The following is an 18,869-nucleotide window of genomic DNA, read 5'->3' as shown; positions in this document are numbered from 1 at the left end:
TGTTGTATAAAAACCTATTTTTAATTGAGTTTAATTCTCCTGTCGGCCACTTTGGTACCTTGGATCTACTTTGTTGAAGGTCAGTTTATTTTGATGCACCAGAGGCCATGTGGTTAGGTGAAAACACAAGATTGTAGTAGTAAATCTAATCATGGGAAGAGCCTGCGTTTGACAGCTCAGAGGAGAAGCAGTGCCCCCGGAGGTACCACCAGTTCCACAGTCTGTCAGTCACAATAACAGGATTTGCATCGTGTGTTCAACAGCCATGGGATTGCAGCGTTATAACAGAGCACCTGGAGTGTGTTGTTACGCTGTTAATGGTTGTCCACAGGGGACAGAATGATTTACCTGAACTCGTCTCCGTTTCTGTCCTCTGTCTCACTCTGGTTCTATTTCCATGTCTTTATTTCCCCTTCATTGACTCATGCTCTGATGTGTCTGTTTCTCTCTTACTGTCTCGTGGCCCATTCGATCATTAGTTTGCTCTGCATCATTCATTTTATTTCTAGTAAAGGGCGCTCACTTTCTGTGTATCCCACCATCCATCATCTAAACTATGATGAATTAAACGTATCTTCCGTCCTGCTCTGGGCCCAGTCCTTTGCGTCTTTCCACCTCACATCATCCCTCACCCCTCTGTCTTACACCACTCTTGATTTATTTTCCCTGTCAGTGCAGTATTAGCATGATATACAGTATATGGTAAAACATTGTAACACTGTTCAAGGAGAGATCAGAACTCATTGATTTCTGTGGGACAGTGTGTATCATCTGTCTCACACCACATCTTGTAACTAGGTTTGTTAGTATAAATATTAGTATGCATTTTTGGTTTTGATTAAGCACTTTAAAGGATTCAGGTCTGAAGTGGCACCACGTGAATCCCTGCTGCCCTGTGAAATGTCTTGGTGACTCACTGGGTGAACTGATGATCTGCTTGCAGGACGATGGCTGACACACTAGCCAGGTGAGGTGATTTAGCAGTGAAATGTAGCCATTTCAAATGTTGAGATGTTCTCATGTGGCATGTAGTTAAAAGTGTAGTATTGTCAGTAAAACCCTTTGACCAGCTAGTATTGTCTGTGTGTCAAAGCCTGTTATATCTGATTTCTCCATTGCTGTCCAAAAGCTATTAAAAACACATCACTCTTCTACTGGGTGACATGTTCATTTATTACCATGAACACACACACACTTTACACACACAGTCATTTACTTTGACTCAGTCCCTCACTGCCATCCTGCTGCCCCAAATACTCACCGGAGCACCAAATGTTGATTAATCAGCAGCTGAAAATAGTCCCCAGCAAATACACCTTTCCTTCCTGTTTGTGCAACATTTGCTACAACTGCCATGACCAGCTGTTTAAGAACATTACTGGGTGTTTTTTTTTTTTTTTTTTCTTGAAGCTGTATATTTGTGACCCATTTTCCTAAGATTTGAAACTTCATTAGGACCTAATGAGCATGACGCAAACAAACTGGGTAGGGAAATCAGAAAGTAGTGGATAGACAGCTGAACGCATCGTTGGTTTGTCGTTGCAGCAGGAAACACTGGGGTTTTATTAGCAATGTCATTTATTTGTTTTTAGCACCAACAACACCACAATTAGTTGAGTCTACCAGGAGGGCTGGGCCGATGTAAAACTTTCAAACCAGGCTGATATTCGGCCAAATACTTGACTGGACCGGTAATACAAAGCTTTACCACTGGGTGTCACACGTGAGTCAGCCACTCCTCAAGTGGAAGAAAATAAGAACCCGTGAATGAGAGTTTAGCAGCCACTGTCAGGACAGCTGACGTGTTTTTTAATTTCTCACAAAAGCCATTCAGCTTACCTTTTTTCTTCCGGTTTAACATCAAAATAACTCCCCTCGCTCAGGTATGAGCTGGCCCCCCATTCTTTATCACATTCACTCTCTCTGTGGTTGTTTGTGTTGCTGTCATGCAAATGTTCTGCAAGAACACAAAATGTGATGGCCCACATTTCCCATCATGCATGTTCCAAAATGCGGATGTTTCTTTTGGTAACACTGACATCAAATAAATATATACAAATGAATGTGATTGATGTTTGAAGTATGTCTCATTCAGAAGGTCCTTTAACTAACAAAACACTTTTACTTCTTTATGTCCACGAATAGTTCAGTGCTGCCATCACCTGCCCTTCCTGTCCGTCCATCCCTCTTCCATCCCTCCCTCTTTTTTCTCCCCCTCCTCCATCCCTTTGCTGTCCACTGCCGTCCTCATCCCTTGCTTACTTCTTTCCACCCTCCCCTCTCTGCCTCACTCTAAGTGCTTGTCTTCTCCAGAGATGGTGACAGCTGTGACTGGGGATGGGATGCTGTCGTCTGACACTAACCTTCCTTGTCCTTGGCTTGGAGAGGAGAGAGAGAGTTCAGCATTAGCAGCGTGCACAGGCCAATCTTAGCTTCATGAAACTGGGAGCAGGGAGCAGGGACAGGTCAAGGACAAGCTGATGGAGGACGATGGTGTTTCATGTTTTGTTTTGTTTTTTTTTTACATATTTGGGGTAAATGTCTAAACGCTGGGGAAGTAAAGGGAGAATTGCTCAAAAATGAACAGTTCTCTGTTTTTCAATCATTCATGTTTCATATTGACCTTGTTGCCCAACTGCAAGTGACCCATGAGATGTTTATCTAAATATAGAGGCAGCAGGTTTGCCCAGAGGCTGGCTGCCATCATCTGGAAGCTGTACTCTTGCTGTGAGCTGAAGTGCAGCTGGGTTCAGTCTTGGTACCCCTACACTGTATGGTCCATCATCGCCAAGTGCACTTTAGCAAGCTCCAAACCACTTAAGAGGCACTGCACAGCGAACAGTCCCGCACCCTGACCTCTGAGAAGAAATGGATGAGCTGGAGGGTATTTAAGCACCATTAAAGGTACATTGAAAAAATCTGGTATTTCCATAAATTTGGAGCACTTGTGAGAGACAGATTTGAAGGAAGGATAAAATGAATGAAGCAGAAGTACACATATCCTGACTTTAAGTGGTGGTTGAAGCTCTAAAAACACTAGCACCTATATTTCCCATAATGCTAGATAGGATGTTTTCATTAGACCTGCACAGCCTGGTAAATTTCCACTTCTTTTAATAGTTTCGGGTCTTGTGAGTGGCTGGGTGAGGAAGGGGAAGGCAGCTAACCATGAGGACAACCCTCTGTGTTTTTAAGGGCAAAGCTAGAAAACCCAATGACATAAGCAATTAGAGTGAATCATCACCTTTAACGAGTAGTTAATGACTCATAGGGCCAACATAACACATGATGCAAACGTGGTGCTGAGCTAATTATTAAATGCTATCCATTCTAAAATATTCTGATGTAAACCACAAAAGTACGCTGTTGTGTACCTTGTACCTGTTTTTTTTTTATCCATTTTCCTTCCCCTCTATACCAGTTGAAGGTGATTTAACAAGATGGGCTAAAGCAGAAGGTCAACTTTGCATCTTACGAAACACTGCAGTCTAATAAGTACTGAGCAATGACGTGAAAGTACAAACAGTGATGAGCCCATTACACTGTATTTCTTCAAAGTACACCATGAAAGCTATTTTTTGCAGTGGTGGTTCCCCACTTGGATATTTGGACTTGTTTCTCTTGGCAGTGTGTTTCAAAGAGCTTCCAGTCCAGTGATGCAGAAATGCCATAAAAATCATGTTTGAAAAAAAGAAGGTGTTTGACCTTGAGGCTTGATACTGGCTGCTGTCCTCAGAGGACTGTCTGGGTCCTGACTGTTCCTGCACGCACATACTGTATGTGTGTGTGTGTGTGTGTGTGTGTGTGTGTGTGTGTGTGTGTTTTATGGTGATGTCTGAGAAAAAGAAAGAGATGAAGAGCAAAAAGTCAGGGGAAACTTTTTCCATTTAAAGCACCTCATGCACCCAGAGTCTGGCCTATTCGTTCATTTACGGTGAGACTGTGTGCCTCTATTAGATGAATGCTAGTGTTTGGTTGACAGTGCTAGTGTCTCTAAGACTGCCTTTATTTCCCATAGACTAGAGCTAAATGGTTTTTGGACCGATATTGTGGTTTACATTGCAACAATTTCCTGTATATTTATCTCAAGGCCATTTTTGCAAATTATTTGACAAGACATGACTGTAGCACGTAGCAATAGATGGAAGGACACATTATACAATAAGCAAAGCAGTCATACAGATAAAAGACAACACACAGATAGACTTACATGAGTGTCCATACTTAGTATTGGTATTCAGAAGTAGTTGTGGCATTCAAGCTGCCCTTACATGTCTCATTAACAGCCCCCAGTGGTCCCACTGGCGGCTCTCCACCACTGCTTTAGCTAACAGTAGCAACTCAGAGGCACAGCTCCAGCTGCCTCACAGCCCTGCTTACATGTGTTTAGAGGTTTAAGTGGAAGGTTTGAATGCTGATCACTATCTAGCAGCCGCCTGACATTCACAAATAATGATAAAAATAACTAACCGCTAAGCAGACTGAACAGCGAGACTCCCGCCACTCTCTACTGCGTGTTACCAGACTTCAGAACGATACAGAGGCGTGTTTGCCACAAAAGAAGACCCTGTGACGAGTATTAACACAGCCACCGTCATGCAGACAGGTTCATCACTGTCAGCAGAGAGTTTTCATTTCGTAGTTTGATCAGCTGACTAAATTAACGTTAAATCCAGACTATGTGACTTTTGAAAGAGGAAATGTATAACTTATTATTGATTGCACAGAATGAGGACACCATCAGCCTTGCTTTCACTGAGCAGCTCTGTCTGCCAGCAGGTCCCATCTCCAGAGAAAACAAAGGCTCGATTTCCATCAGAGCGGAAGTGCGTCAGCCATTGTTAGTAGATCGATCAAGTGAGCCTGATGGCTGATCTACCTGTTCATATGAAAACCAACATGCAGTAAATGTGTTATCACCGTCTCTAGTGCAGTTTCATTTAGTAAGAACGTAAAATAACATAATACCAACAGAGTTTGCTTTCCTCAACACACACTACAGACTTCCTGTCTGCTTTCATGTCTCATTATAGATTAAATGAACTCGCACTTTTCCTCCTCATCTCTTCTTCTACTCCCCCTCCACCCTTACACCAACCCCTGCACTGGGAGGAAAGCTGAAAAGCTTTTTTAAACGAATAAACAATAAATCAGTCCCATGCTAGATCCATTACACTCAGCGGCTCTGGAGATAACGTCAACAAACGTTAGACACACATTGCTGCTTGACTGACCGTGTGTCACTTTGCTGACTTTATGACTCTTCGACTGTGTTTTAGCATTTAACATTATCCCATAGGTTTCTCTTGTGGCCACAGTGACAGCTGTGTAATTAGCCACAGCTAACCAGATTTGCCACACTTGTCTTCATATCAGGCAAAGGTGACAGCTTTCATCTAAAGAAAAAGTGAACTTTTATAGTTAAGACATTAATCATGTAAATTCTAAATTAGCTCTTGGGATTTGAAACCCGAAGTTTGGAATTGTAGTATGCTAATTTATCGTTCAGCTCTGCCTTCAGCCGTCTGTGCTCTGCCACAAAGACGATGCGGCTATGTGTTCACCTTCACCCTCCGCGCATCATGGAAGTGATCATAATGTGATCATGGGAGGGATATTTGACAGAAGGGTTTATGTGAAATGCCAAATGAACGTATTCGTTTGTGTACTGTAATGCTAATTAACCAAACCTGATGTGAGAATGATGTATTAGAGCAGGCATGTTAAAACTGATTTTAGCACCTGAAAACAAATATGACTGAAATGTTCTTTTAAGCTTACATACTCGCAACATCTTGCAAACGTAGAGAAAGCAAAACAAGGACTGGGGGGGCTGGGGGGGGGGGACAGCTAGACAGAAAACTAGACAGAAGGATCCTCTGGCGTTCTGTCTGGAATGACTCTGCAGTTATTGTGTCTGCTGTTTGTCTGAGTGTGTGTGTGTGTGTGTGTGTGTGTGTGTGTGTGTATTGTTTCCACCTGAATGTGAATTCAGCAGTCTTACCTTTATAAAATCCCCAAAATGGCCCTAAAGAAACACACAGTTGTTAATTATTCATGACAACCACCATTACACTGACACTGGCCCTGTGCCAGCGAGATTGTGTCCTCATTTCCCTGAATAATTTGATAGCAAACAGGTTTTCAGCCCGAGCGTAGTCTCTGCGTCTCTTTATTACAGTGACATCTTTTCAATCATGTTGCACGTGTCTCAGTGGGAGTTACATGACGCGGCTCTGTGCAAATTCAGCTTCATTTCTTGTTATAGGCCACGCTGTCTATCCTTCTCCTTGGTATTTCAGGACCACGGACAGATACATGCTTTACCATGTGTTGTGTAGCAGTGTAACTGTGCAGCAGCAGCAGCAGCAGCAGCAGGCTAATGCATGGGAAGGAAACAATGATCACATTATATTTGATCCAACTGTGCGTCATCAAAATGAATAACACAGATCAAGATGGTATTTATTTCAAAGCATTCCAACAGGAAATACCTCATAATAGACGTTTAGAGCTGGTGGAAAGGGAAGGTTAAACCTGAAACTAGGTGTATTTACTAAAATACTGTGCCTAAATACAATTTGAGGTAGTTGTACTTTGATTATTTCCACTCACAGGAGTCATTTTTCTGCATAACGAGTCATTTTGCTTTTAATATTTGAGGTAATGTACCTGAAGTACTTTCTGATTGTATTTCTGATGATGATACTTCTGCAAATTTTAGTACTTTTACATGATGTCGTCGCTGCTTAACTGTAAAGAAAATGATCAAACAATATCATAAACATAAACATACATTTGACTTATAGCATATATCAACAGTGAACATGAGTGTGTGTGCGTCTGTGTGCGGGTGTATTACGTGTGTCTCAGTGGGTGGCAACTCGCATCGATCCTTTCAGACACGTCTGCCAACAGCGAGCGTTGCCTAGGGAACCACAGATGCTGTCATCCTCTCCTTGCGTAACCATGGTGATAGTCCCTTCAGCGACGTGTTGTGTCTGGTTGCCTCACTGTCAAAAGACACGCGCACACATCACACAGACACGCACACACAGGCTGGAGAGGCTGGTTCTGGGAAGCGGGACCTGTTTGATGGTGGCGCAGCTGACAGAGCAGAGTGACAGACAGACAGATGCAGGTGCAGTTTTCAGTCTGTCTGACGATGTGGAGAGTTTAACGGGAAGCCTGCAGGATGCACTGTGTGTTTGTCAGAAGCATCTAGGTCATCAGCATCGCTCTGGGTTTCAGACTGTCGTTTACTCACAGATGTTATACCTGCAATTGTCTGCAGTTAGTAATCTTGGCAATGATGTTTCTGTTCGCTGATTGACGGTGATTGTGCTAATGCTTTTTGTCTCCTCTAGGTCCAGGGATGATGTCATCAATGATGTCATCAGGGGGACACCAAGACTCAGCTGGACAGCCTGCCTTCAGCTCTGACTACCTGTCTGGTGAGGGTGGAGGGAGTGCCAGTTATTCATCACACGGTTTTCTCACTTTAGTATGAAAATGGTTTGCAGAGTCTTTCTTTTCTCCTGGAGCTCAGGGGGCTGCAGTGCCCCCTGTAGATCAGGCCCAAGATAATACTTACCCATCATGACCTTATGAGCACAGCTTTCCATGTGTTTAATGGGCTGTATTCACCAGTAAAAGCTTAAATGTTCAGCAAATCATTCTGCACTGAACTCTGAACACACCCTTGTCAGACGATGAAGTGCTCTTCTACCTCACAACATCAGGACACCGCCCTCTTCATGTGGTCACCGTGAATACCAAAACAAGCAGTGTTTTGTTACATAATCCACAAATACATGTCCCCATCGACACTTATTCATAACTTCTGTTTCCATCAGCCTTTACTGCTGTTTTTCTTTGTTGCTGTGAAAAAATCTGTTCTTAGACCTTGTTTTCTTTTGACTTGTCCTCGTGGGAAAACACAGGTGTTTGTCCAGTAACATTAGTGATGGCTCCTCTTTATTCAAAACAATGTGACAGTGAGCCACAGTGCTTAACAGAACGAGCCTGAGACTGAAGCAGCTAAATGGAATCATTTAGATATTCACACCTGTGATTTTCATACTGTGACACCGTGACAAGATATTCAAAAATGTGCTACATTTGATTACATTTTTGGGATTTCCATTTAGCTTTACGCACTGCATGAACGTGTTTGAAATGCAACATAAACAGTAGATTGGTCTTAGGTCCACATTTGCCTTGCCCTTTTCTTTTCATGTTCTACATCACTGGTTCCTTTCATTCTGCTCTTCGTCCCTCTCTCCTGATCATTCACCTCTTTTCGTCTCTCCTCCCACTCATTTTGACTCTATCTCTTTCTCTCTGGCTCTCTGTCCACCTCTGATTCTCCAATTTTTCCTCTTGTGGTCACTCTTCTGTCTGTCTGTCTGTCTCTCTCTCTCTCTCTCTCTCTCTCTCTCTCTCTCTCTCTCTCTCTTTCTCTCTCTGTCTCTCTCTCTCTCTGTCTCTCAGGTCCTATGATGGGTGGGAAGACAGATCAATGGAGCCTGAACAAGACAAAGGACAGCAGCATGCCTGACTCATTTCTAGGTCCACTTTACTTGTTTTTGCCTCCCATGTCCTTCTGACCTCTGAATATTCACCTCCACAGAGGATACATTATCCCTCCTCTTTGTTTGTATCTGAAGATACTGAGTGTGAAAAGCTACGGAGTCATTTGGCTGAAATTTCTGGTTCAAATTTGGCTCAAAGGTGAATTTGAGCCAAATTTGTCATGATGATTTGAATCTGACTTACTGTATGAAATGTTTTTCATATTTGAAATGTAGATGTTTCGTTGTCGTGTTCATATGCTCATAAAACAATTCATTATCTAGTAACAAATCAAGCTGGTATTGCGTGCGAAAATCAACCTGGGAGGTAAAGAATAAACAAGCAAGCTGCTGCTTTGTAGTTGTTCAGCACTCTGAGATGTTTATGATCCACTAGTTTGATACACTGTATGTATTATATATACATATATATGTGCTTGGTACTAGGTCTTCTGACATCTTCACCATTGATGGCCATAATTGGTAGAAAAATGGCATAATCATGGTGAAAATTGGTGCAGTTGGCCTGCAGTTTATTTGTTAGGTAGAGCTTAATTAATTATCAGTAATTATTAATTGAAGTTGTACTATGCTTAATATATATATCAGGCAATATATTTAATATATATATTTCTATGTTCTGTGTCTCATTCAGGCTTCTCTCAGTCTGGGATGGGAGGTACCGTGGGGTCCAGCATGCCGCCGTTCCAGACCAGCATGAGCTCCACTCTTGGCCAGACAGGGATGGGGTCAGCAGTGGACACCCAGAAGAGTTCAGGCTTGTTTGGTGTGGAAAACAAAACCACCAGTAACACCAGTGGAAGCAGTCCATTTAAAGGCAATGATATGTTTTCTTCCGGTGGCCTGGGAATCCACTCTATGGATCATTCCACAGGTATGACAAAGAGGCTTTGTTGCATGTGTTACTGTATGCTGGGGGCTGCAGGGGAAGGTGGAGTCAGGAGAACGAGGAGAGAGGAGGAAGTGGTGGTATATGCAGATTGGTTTGGGCATTCACAACCTTTTCCAGAGAAAATCTCAGCTGAGGAAGTTTACCTGTCCCTTGATGTGCTGAGCAGGTGTTTTCATGTATGTTTTAGGGAGGGTTGGTGGATTTGTTACACGGTTATGAAAACGGTTGGAGCTAGAGCCAAGGCCCTAAAACACAAAAATGTTATGCTAATCTTGTCTTAGCCTACCGTACTGGCTTACTAGTAAGTTGGGTTGGGTTTCTGCAGCAGGGCAGCAGGGACGGGTGGTGACAGAGGAAGTGGAACAATGTGATCCCACAGGACATGCTTTCAGCAGCAGAGGGCAGCCTTTCCTAGTGTTCACGGCGTTCTAACAGCTCCTTCTCACCGGTTGCCTGATGGCTTTAAGCTGTGTGCTCTCTGCTTTTCTCTACGTCGACTGACAAATGGGAGTTGTCCAGTAATCCTTTTAGATAATAACCACTGGACAACTGATAGCTTTATGTCTTCTGTAGTTACTGAAGTTCGCTGAAAAGCAAGCGGCCTAAAGGCAAATTACTGCTCCTCATGAATTTTCTATTTGCCGTTCATTATGAATTGTTAATGTTTCTAATAATCAGTAGCTGCCCCAGTCAATAACAGCTGAACATGAGCTGAGTTTGTGGTTGCAGAGCAACAAAAACACAAACCCACAGGAGGATTTGACCATGAAGGCAGAGCAGCACGTCAGGCCTTCTGCAGTCTTCCTCTGTAATTGTGTCCAAAAGCTACATTTCATTTTCTGTAACAGAGACATGCGTGCAGTTCTGCAAAAATTATTTCATCATGTGAACAGATTTTACATTCAGTCAGACTGTGAGTCCTCCCAGCATAAAAGCTTTGCATGCTAGAAATCAACAACAAATCAAGATTTTAATGACAGGGCCCCAAAGGCCTCAACTGAACTTTTAAAATGACTCAGCTTCTGAGTTTCAACAGGGCAGGACTTATTAAACATTTACCAGCTCTTACTCAGGGTTTTATTTTTTATCTCTTCTACCTCTCTTTTTGTTGGTGGACTAAAGATAGCTTAAAGCCAGCCAGCGGTACAGGCTGCTTCTTATGCAACAGTTACTATTCTAGTTCAGTCACCATTGAAGCAGATATGCTGCATCAGTGACACAGATGACAATACAGTACAGGATGTTTCAACAGACCGCTTCTAGAAACCAGGGATGAGTCGAGGACAGATTGTCTGTTATCTGAAAAGTCTTGCCCAACAAGTCCATTAATGGCTGTCACACATTTCACCTGGTCTCTAGAATAAGAAGTGTAGTTGTATTTGTTTGAGTGTAAAAATAACTTCCTACTACCCATAAAAATTTCAAGGAAGAGATGAGTGATGTAACCACATGCTGCTATTTTAGAATCCTGTTTAACAAACTGCTCCATCACACAAAATACCTGCAGACATTCTGTAGCTGTGCCAATCCTGTTACATAAGTTAGATGACAACAATAAAGAATAACATGTAAGCTTTGGATAAGTAAACCCAATCTTTGATCCTGCTGTTGCAAATGTACTTCTTTGTTAAATGTTGTGTAAAATGTAGCCTGTTGCTGTATGGGTTTCTGAGCGCCGTCATCTGTGAGCTTATGACTAGATCAATGCGCAAAGTTGTTTTTGTGCCTTAAACTGCACAACTCACCATAGTAATGTGTGGAAAATTGTTTCCAGAAAGGCACCTTCTGGTTAGCTTAGCAGAGCTATTAGCTCCAGCTATCAGTCAGAGCCCTGGATTTTATATGGTGCAAAGTACTGGAAGGTGGTACATAGTTTTCCACTGTTGAGGATTTATGTAGTTATTCATGTAGCATCAAGAATGAGGAAGCACAAGTGTTACTAATAACATTAACAATGACTTTGTTCCATTCAAAAGTCCCAGCAAGCCCCAACAGCATGCACAATACCAGACTCCCATGAAAAAAGGCCTATTAATGTCACAGATATTGAAATCCTTTGTTGTTGGCCTGGTTGCTTTTGCTCATTATATGTGGAGTCTCATTTAAGTCCTCTGACATCTTCACCATTGATGGCTATGTTTTTATTTATTTAGTAAAATGTAGCTGTTTTAACAGCTGTATAATTTCTCGTAATTGTTCTTGTAAGGGAAGTTGAGTATGAGTAGTTCATCCCTGTTGGCAGCCTGAAAGAAACAAGTTATGTGTTGCACTTTCGCACATCACTGGGCATCTAATGAAGGCAATCAGTCATAAAACTTTTCATAAAAAAAGGACCAGACTATGCCTTGTTTGGCCTAATGATTTTTACAGGACCCGTAATATTTCTGCTGCTGGATGGGAGTCTAAAATGAGTTACAATATGTTACAGGTTGTACTGCAGTAATAATTGAAGGGTTTTCATGTGACAGCAGGAATATGAAAACCCATCAGTAAATACCATTAGTAACCTGCTTTATAAATCTTAATGACTATCATTAATAACCCATATTGTCAGCCCATAATTCAAAAAAGGATTTTCTGGAGCTCCAAAACTTCTGCAGGACACTGACAGTACACTTACCAACCAGCCTTCAGCTCTGTCTGTGTTGCCTCTTCACACAGTCCTTACATACCCATTCTTCTGTAAGTGCCAATGGGCGTCAGTGAGATGAACCCTTACACAGAATTTCAGATTAACTCTCACGCAGCGCACTTTTGCATAGCCAGTGTGTTTGAGGCAGCCAGCGCTCCAACATTAATGTTTCTCTTGGCAGTTTGCCAGAGTCCAGATTAAGATGTACTCCCATTAAATACCTTATCACATCAAATATAGATGATAATGCCCTGGCCTCATCTCTTCTTCAAGCTGTTTATAGCTGGGGAAGCATCGGAGGCCGAAGGGAGAAAATAGCAACTGCAATCAATTTAGAAACACAGGGAAAGGTGCCAGATTTAGAGTGGAGTGCACCTTTTTCTGGATTCACATTAATATCCAGTGATGTAAGATAGACTGAGAGGAAAAGAGGAGATGGGAGGATGAAAATTGAGATAGAGGAATAATAATTTAGAGAGGAAGATGACATGTTGAGTAGACTGAGAGGGGTGTAGAGGTCAGAGAGTTTTATGTCTATGGTCTATCCCTCTGTCTGTTTCTGTCTGTCTGTTCATCTCTCTGCCTCTCATTCTCTCTGAGTTGATGAAATGCTTATCAGAAATAATTGAACAACATGGCTACAGAGGGGAAAAAAGCCATACCCAACTGTGATGACTTCACCCCAAACAAGAGAAGATAGTGGGAACAGACAAATGAAGGGATCATTTCAAGCTGGATGTCTCTGTCAGAGCTTGCATGTGAACAGTTTGGGATTGTTTTGAGATTCTGCAATACATTCCATATCCATATCATTCAATGTGTCATTTTGGATCATTTTAGTGTTTCTGCATGTGTGAAAATGATCCATTTAATACTGTGATTCTGCAGACATGCATGCATTTGTTTTGAATCATGCATGTTAGACCCTGTTGAAATGTGCTTGATTCATTTACTTTGTTACGTTGCTTCAGAGCTCTGTTGCTGCTTGTGTTTGCTTCACTCTGTTATGTGTGCCTGCTCCCTACACAAGTGCAGCTCTGCCCTCTGGATTATGATGATGATGATGAATGATGATGATGATGATGATGATGATGATGATGATTATGATGATGATGACATTCAACAGAAAGAGAGAATCACACATTATGTTAATTTGATCATATCTATATGCCCATTCCAGATTCCATGCAGAATTTTCACAATTTAAAAGTTACCTGATATGATATGACCAGGAAATGGATGTTTCCACCTTTTTTTTCCTCCCATTTTACTGTATTCATCTGTGTTAATGCAAAATGAACCTGCAATGATCAAAAGCGAGGTTCTTGAAAGTGTTAGCCTACTTCAAAAGATATAAAATGATGATATGCAGACCTCCAGTCACAGGCAGCTTCAGTCCCATAAAGTTACTATAATAATTTGGCAAATTCAGATAAAAACACCATTGTATATGACATGTAAATTGAATTCAGCTTGGCAGAGATGAGACACAACCACGTCCCAACTGTGACACACCCAAGCAGATAAATCAGAGCAAATTCTTATCACCTGATACCCAGTGCTGAGCCATTATGTTGCTATTAAACAGCACCAGTAAATCTGAGTCTTAATATAAATTGATTTTGCACATTGAATCCAGTGTATCCTTTGCAGAACCGTAGAAAGTCTGTAAGAGGTAAGTAAAGAACAGGTTGAATGTATTTATAAAAGCAGGCACCATCACATACATTGTATTTTATGAAAAGTTCAAAAGGTTGTGCCACAGGAGCCTAAAAGCAGTCAGACTATGGTTACTTTGGCTAGAAACACCCTATGATGCAATTTTAACTTAACTGCCTTTCTTGATGTTGTCTGCACAAGCAGCATATGCAACAATGCAAAGGCCAAGGCAAGAGTCATTGCTTATTTGTTTATTTACATGTATCATCCAAGTGCAGGGGTAACACATGTTATTATACATCAAATACAAATATTACTAAATGCAGTACTTCTGTCATAGTAGCTACTATCATAGTACCATCTTATCGTTGCTGCCACCACCCAGTCTCAGGTCTCAGTAGATCCAGTACAGTGAAAGGAAATGCGGCTCCTCCTCCAAGTTCCACACACAGACTGGCTTCCTCCATCTTTACATGCAACTTATTTAACAATGCATTTACACCACCATTACCATCTTTTGATGGTATTTGAGGCAATACCAGAAGAATTTAGCAGGATTTTAAAATACCCCTCCCGAGGACACTACCAGGGCTCGAGGTAGGCTAGGTAATGGACAGGCAATGTACAGTATTAAGCACAGAGCATGCCTTTGTGTTATTGTATTCATCAATTCAAGTAAAACATTTATTAAGTTGGCCAGGGTCCGACAAACTCATAGAAGCCTTTTTATCTGCAAACAAAACAAAGGTACCTTTAGTGGGAGTTTAGCCTTTGCTCAGGTGATGGTTGTCTATGACACCAAAGTAACTCCCCTGAACAGAGTACACCTCAAATTTAGCATTGCGCTCTTGAAACATTGCCTGACTACATCTGGTAATGTAGCCTCTAGCTGCTAGCCTTAAGCAGGGATAAGAAGCAGGCAAACTCTTTCGAAATCCATACTCCCAGATTTTTTTTATTTTCATACTTGTAGTCTTGAACCCCAATTGGCAATTTCAAATATGCAGTAGTACTATATCTGTGAACAGACACTGATTCGTTAAATCTGTAGGCTCCCCCTTTAAAAACAAGGAAATCTCAACCACCACACTACCTCAAATTTATATGTGCAGTCCAACCAACCAGTTTAAGCCTCTCAGTAAACACACCTTGACTCTTTGCACATACTAACACATTCATGAAGATTCACTTAGTCCAGAGTGCCCTAATCCCAACGGTTGCCCTAACCCTTACCTTTTCAACATACCGTCAAGCTACATGCAAAAGCATAAAAAAATGGTATCCGTGGGTTTGTCTGACTCTGTCTAAGAAGGAGTAACTACTTATTTGCAAACACTGTATCACAAGCCAATATTTCACCTACAGTTATGAGTAATTTCACAAGCTCCCCCTTCAAAATATGACTTCAGCTGGTGTGGACCATACATTTACTCCCATGAAACACTAAAAACTTTAGACATGAAGTAGTGAAAACCACTTATGGTAACCACAATCTGATGGCTTTTTGGCAGGTGATTCTCTGACACAGTATGTGATTGGTTCCTCCTCTTATAAAACCCTCCCCCCCTCGGCAGCTCCCATCCTCTCTCCCAGCGGCTCAGTGGACGACAGCAGTCCCACTTCCTCCAACTCTGAACCCCTCAGCCCTGAGAGAGTGGGGCTGGGGGGTGAGGCTGGCAAGCAGCAGCAGAGACGGAAGAAGAAGAAGAGGAAGGGCCACGATGAGGTCTACGACTTCTTGGATAGCCAGGAGAATAACATCTGCCAGTCAGACAAGCATGGGATGCTGGATAAGGGCAGGCAGGTGGTGGAGGAGGACGAGGATGAGGAGGAGAACTGGGAGTGGGAGATCAGAGAGAGTGGAGGAGGGGGTAGAGTCAAAGGCAAGAAGACTAAGAGTCGGGCAAGGCTTCCAGAGGAGTGGGGAGCGCCCCAACAGCCCATCTCTCCTAAGCTGGCAACAGTCACTCCTTCCGGGGCTACAACTGCTGACTCTGGTCCTTCTGACTCCAAAGCTCCAAACTCCAGCCCCAGCCCTCTTTTGCCCTCTGCCCCTGCACAAACACCCACAAGTTTCACCAACCATTCCCATGCTAGCCTTGTAAGAGATTCATCTCCACGCTCCTATGAGCCCATGTGTGTAGATGATTTCCCTGCATCTCCTAAAGATAGTCTAAAGAAAGCACACGAAGAGAAAGTTGCAAGCAGGCAACCTGAAGCTAACAGTAGCTCTGCGGCCAGTGCTGCCAACAAGAGTAGTGTAGCTGGGGATGTCAGCGGTAGTCTAATATTGATGACAGGGGACAATCTGAGCCCAGTCTCTCAGACCTTCTCTTTCCTGGATTCAGTCCTACAGACCCCTCCAGGTTCCACTCCTGACTCACAGACCACCACCCCTGTCACAAACACCCCCTCACTTGCTACTGCTGCCCTGACAAAGTCAATCCCGACAGAAACTGTCATCCCTGCTTCACAAGCCAATTCTGTTTTCAGCCCCTGCAAGAGCACTCCAGACCTTCTTCCTACCTCTGCTTTGTCCACCAACCAATCACCCTTAGCTGCCACAATCACTCACCCTCCAACACTGGCAGGGGGATCAGTCCTCAACGTCGATGCCAAGCCTTTTGTCCCCTCAGCTAAACTCATATCCTCCACAACTACGCCCAGTATGACTGCATCCACTCCCATTTTTAGTACAACAGCAGAAGCCTCCACAGGAACCACTGCTGCCACATCCGCTACCACCTTAGCCACGCCCCTTAGTTCCTCTGTTTCTGCCCTTAAAAATGAAGCCACACCCACATCACCACCAGACACTCCCCCACAAAATGTAGCCATTCCCATTAGCCAAGCAACAGCCAACCCCCCTTCCTCCGTCACCCCCGCAGCCCCTCCCTCTCTCCCTGCACACTCAGAGCACCAGGAGTCCTCGTCGTCACCGCTCCCCCCACTGGAAGGTTGGTGAACTACAGGGAAGATGAATATGAGTATGAATAACATGGGGCTAATTTGAATAAAATAATTGTAGGTTAAGATAGCAGGAGGTAGCTACTGTTTGTCCTCCTGAATGCATGGCTCTTTGTCTGTCCATTGAACACCAGGCCTGCTTGGTGCTTGATCCTTTCCTTTATGTATTTGTAATAACCAGGGCCCGACAGATAAATGTAGAACAGCTTATGTTTGAATCACCTTTTAAGCTATTTATATCTATAACAGACATACACACAAATCTGGTCCTTATTACCATTAAAAATCAATGAGAAATATGATTTTATCACAGAAATTTACCAGAGAAACATTGGTGTCCAGATATATCACTCTTCCCAGCTGCTGGCGTGAGCATGGGAGACAAATGTACTGTGATGGTCGGGCCCTATTTTAACAAAACTGCAAGGGTAAAGTGATATGTTGTCTGATTTGATTTCCCTCTGCCTGCCTCTGTTTATCTGTAACCATGATCATAACAATTTTATTACTTGACCTGCTGTTGATAGCTCCACTATCTATGCTTGCTCCACTGTCTACTGTTTCATCTGATTGTCAGCTGCTTGTGTAACCTCCCACTATCTCCTCTCTGTCTAATGAACACAAACATTACCTGGGTCCTTGCATTGCAAAGCTAGTTTGCTAATGCATTTTAGCTTCATAAAATAAATAATATTATAGTTGTTGCAGTTTCCCAACTGCGTAGAGCCAAATTAGTGTAATAGTGGAGACGTTAACAGTAGACAGTTAACATTAGGTACATGGCTGTGTGATAAGATGTTGACAATTAGTTGACCAATAATGTAAAACATGGTTTAGGTTTGTAAGGCACAATCTGTCAATTCTTCAATTTTCTTGATGCCTCTTGGGTTTATTTTGCTTTTATTTTGTGTCTATTGCAACTGTTTATAATGTATTTGGCCACATTTAGGGTCATCAAAGATTTAGATCTGAAGATGCAGAAATGCTAATTGAAAGAGCTTGTAAAACATTCAGATTTAGGCAGCAAATCTGACACATGCACTGACATGACATATCTGACATATCCACTGAAGACCAGACTGTAGTAAACTAATATCTTTTAAGTGTGCAAAACACTTCAAGTGTCATGAGATTTCTTAAGAATATGGTGTTTGAACCCATTAGACAAGAGTTACAGTTTGACAAAAATTCTCTTAACTCAAAGTCGCCTGAACAAATATCTTCCTCTGCCAATATATGACCACCTGTCAGTGACCAAACAAGTCATATGACGACAACTGAACCATCTATGAGAAAACTACATGCAGTGATATAGTCCACAAGATATGGCTAAAAGCTCTGGTAAAGGACTTTGAGTTAAGATGTTTTTTGTCAAACTACTGCACTCAGTGGCGTTCTTATTAGGTAAACTTGTACAGTCTTTTGCAATACAATAGCTCTGCCATAGTAATGTTGCCAAGTGCAATATCATCACTAACTATGACCTGGCAAATCTGCAGAACAGCTGCATTGGACTGCACTAGATTGTGCTGGTGTACCTAATAATGTGGCCACCAAGTGTGTTGTCAAGGTCAAGAATAAACCTTCAACCTCAGAAAGTTACAGTATCTAAATTGAGATGAATTGATTGGAGACATCTTGTGACCTTGTGCAATGCAAAGATCCAGTGCAGTTTATGGGTTTATAAAATCAGTGTTTGTTCCCATTTTGAATCCAGTCCAGGTTAGAATCTGCTTGTCTGGTATGTTATCCTAAATGACAAATACAATCACCTTCAAATATCAGGGTCTCCCCCAGTTATTACAACAGAATGACAGACTGTTGACAGTATCTAAAAAAAGGTGTCTGTACGACATAACTTTGACAAATATAACCGACCGCCCCCACGAGTGTGACAGCCAGCTGCCCTCTTGGCCTGCCTGACCTCTTGTACACTGGGGAAAACCCTGAGATGACCTCCGTCTAATGCTTCGTCCTCCTGATAGTGCTGGGTTTCAGTCTTAAGTACTTTGTCTCTGGCTACATCCCACAGTCTGCAGAATGAAGCTTTATTTTTCAGTGTGATTCTCTCTATGCTTCTTCTCAGCCCTTTCTCACTACTAATATCTGACCCAGTACTTGACAC

General features: G+C 42.4%; 1 protein-coding gene across 7 annotated transcripts in view; it reads left to right on the top strand.

Moving 5' to 3' along the window:
- The window catches only part of LOC143329053 (uncharacterized), a 98,278-nt gene that overhangs the window by 30,920 nt on the left and 48,489 nt on the right, over window positions 1–18,869 (top strand). For 4 of the 7 annotated variants that reach the window (XM_076744711.1, XM_076744709.1, XM_076744708.1 and 1 more), the window contains exons 3-6: window positions 7,368–7,454; window positions 8,494–8,571; window positions 9,229–9,468; window positions 15,352–16,734. In XM_076744711.1, the coding sequence (XP_076600826.1) occupies window positions 7,368–7,454; window positions 8,494–8,571; window positions 9,229–9,468; window positions 15,352–16,734 (1,788 nt within the window). The remainder of the gene's footprint in view (window positions 1–7,367; window positions 7,455–8,493; window positions 8,572–9,228; window positions 9,469–15,351; window positions 16,735–18,869) is intronic. The other 3 variants (XM_076744712.1, XM_076744710.1, XM_076744707.1) reach the window with 1 other exon arrangement.

The sequence above is a fragment of the Chaetodon auriga genome, chromosome 12 (assembly GCF_051107435.1).
Source record: "Chaetodon auriga isolate fChaAug3 chromosome 12, fChaAug3.hap1, whole genome shotgun sequence".
Taxonomy (NCBI): domain Eukaryota; kingdom Metazoa; phylum Chordata; class Actinopteri; order Chaetodontiformes; family Chaetodontidae; genus Chaetodon; species Chaetodon auriga.
Note: the sequence above shows the minus strand (reverse complement) of the source record. Positions and strands in the feature narration are given on the sequence as shown.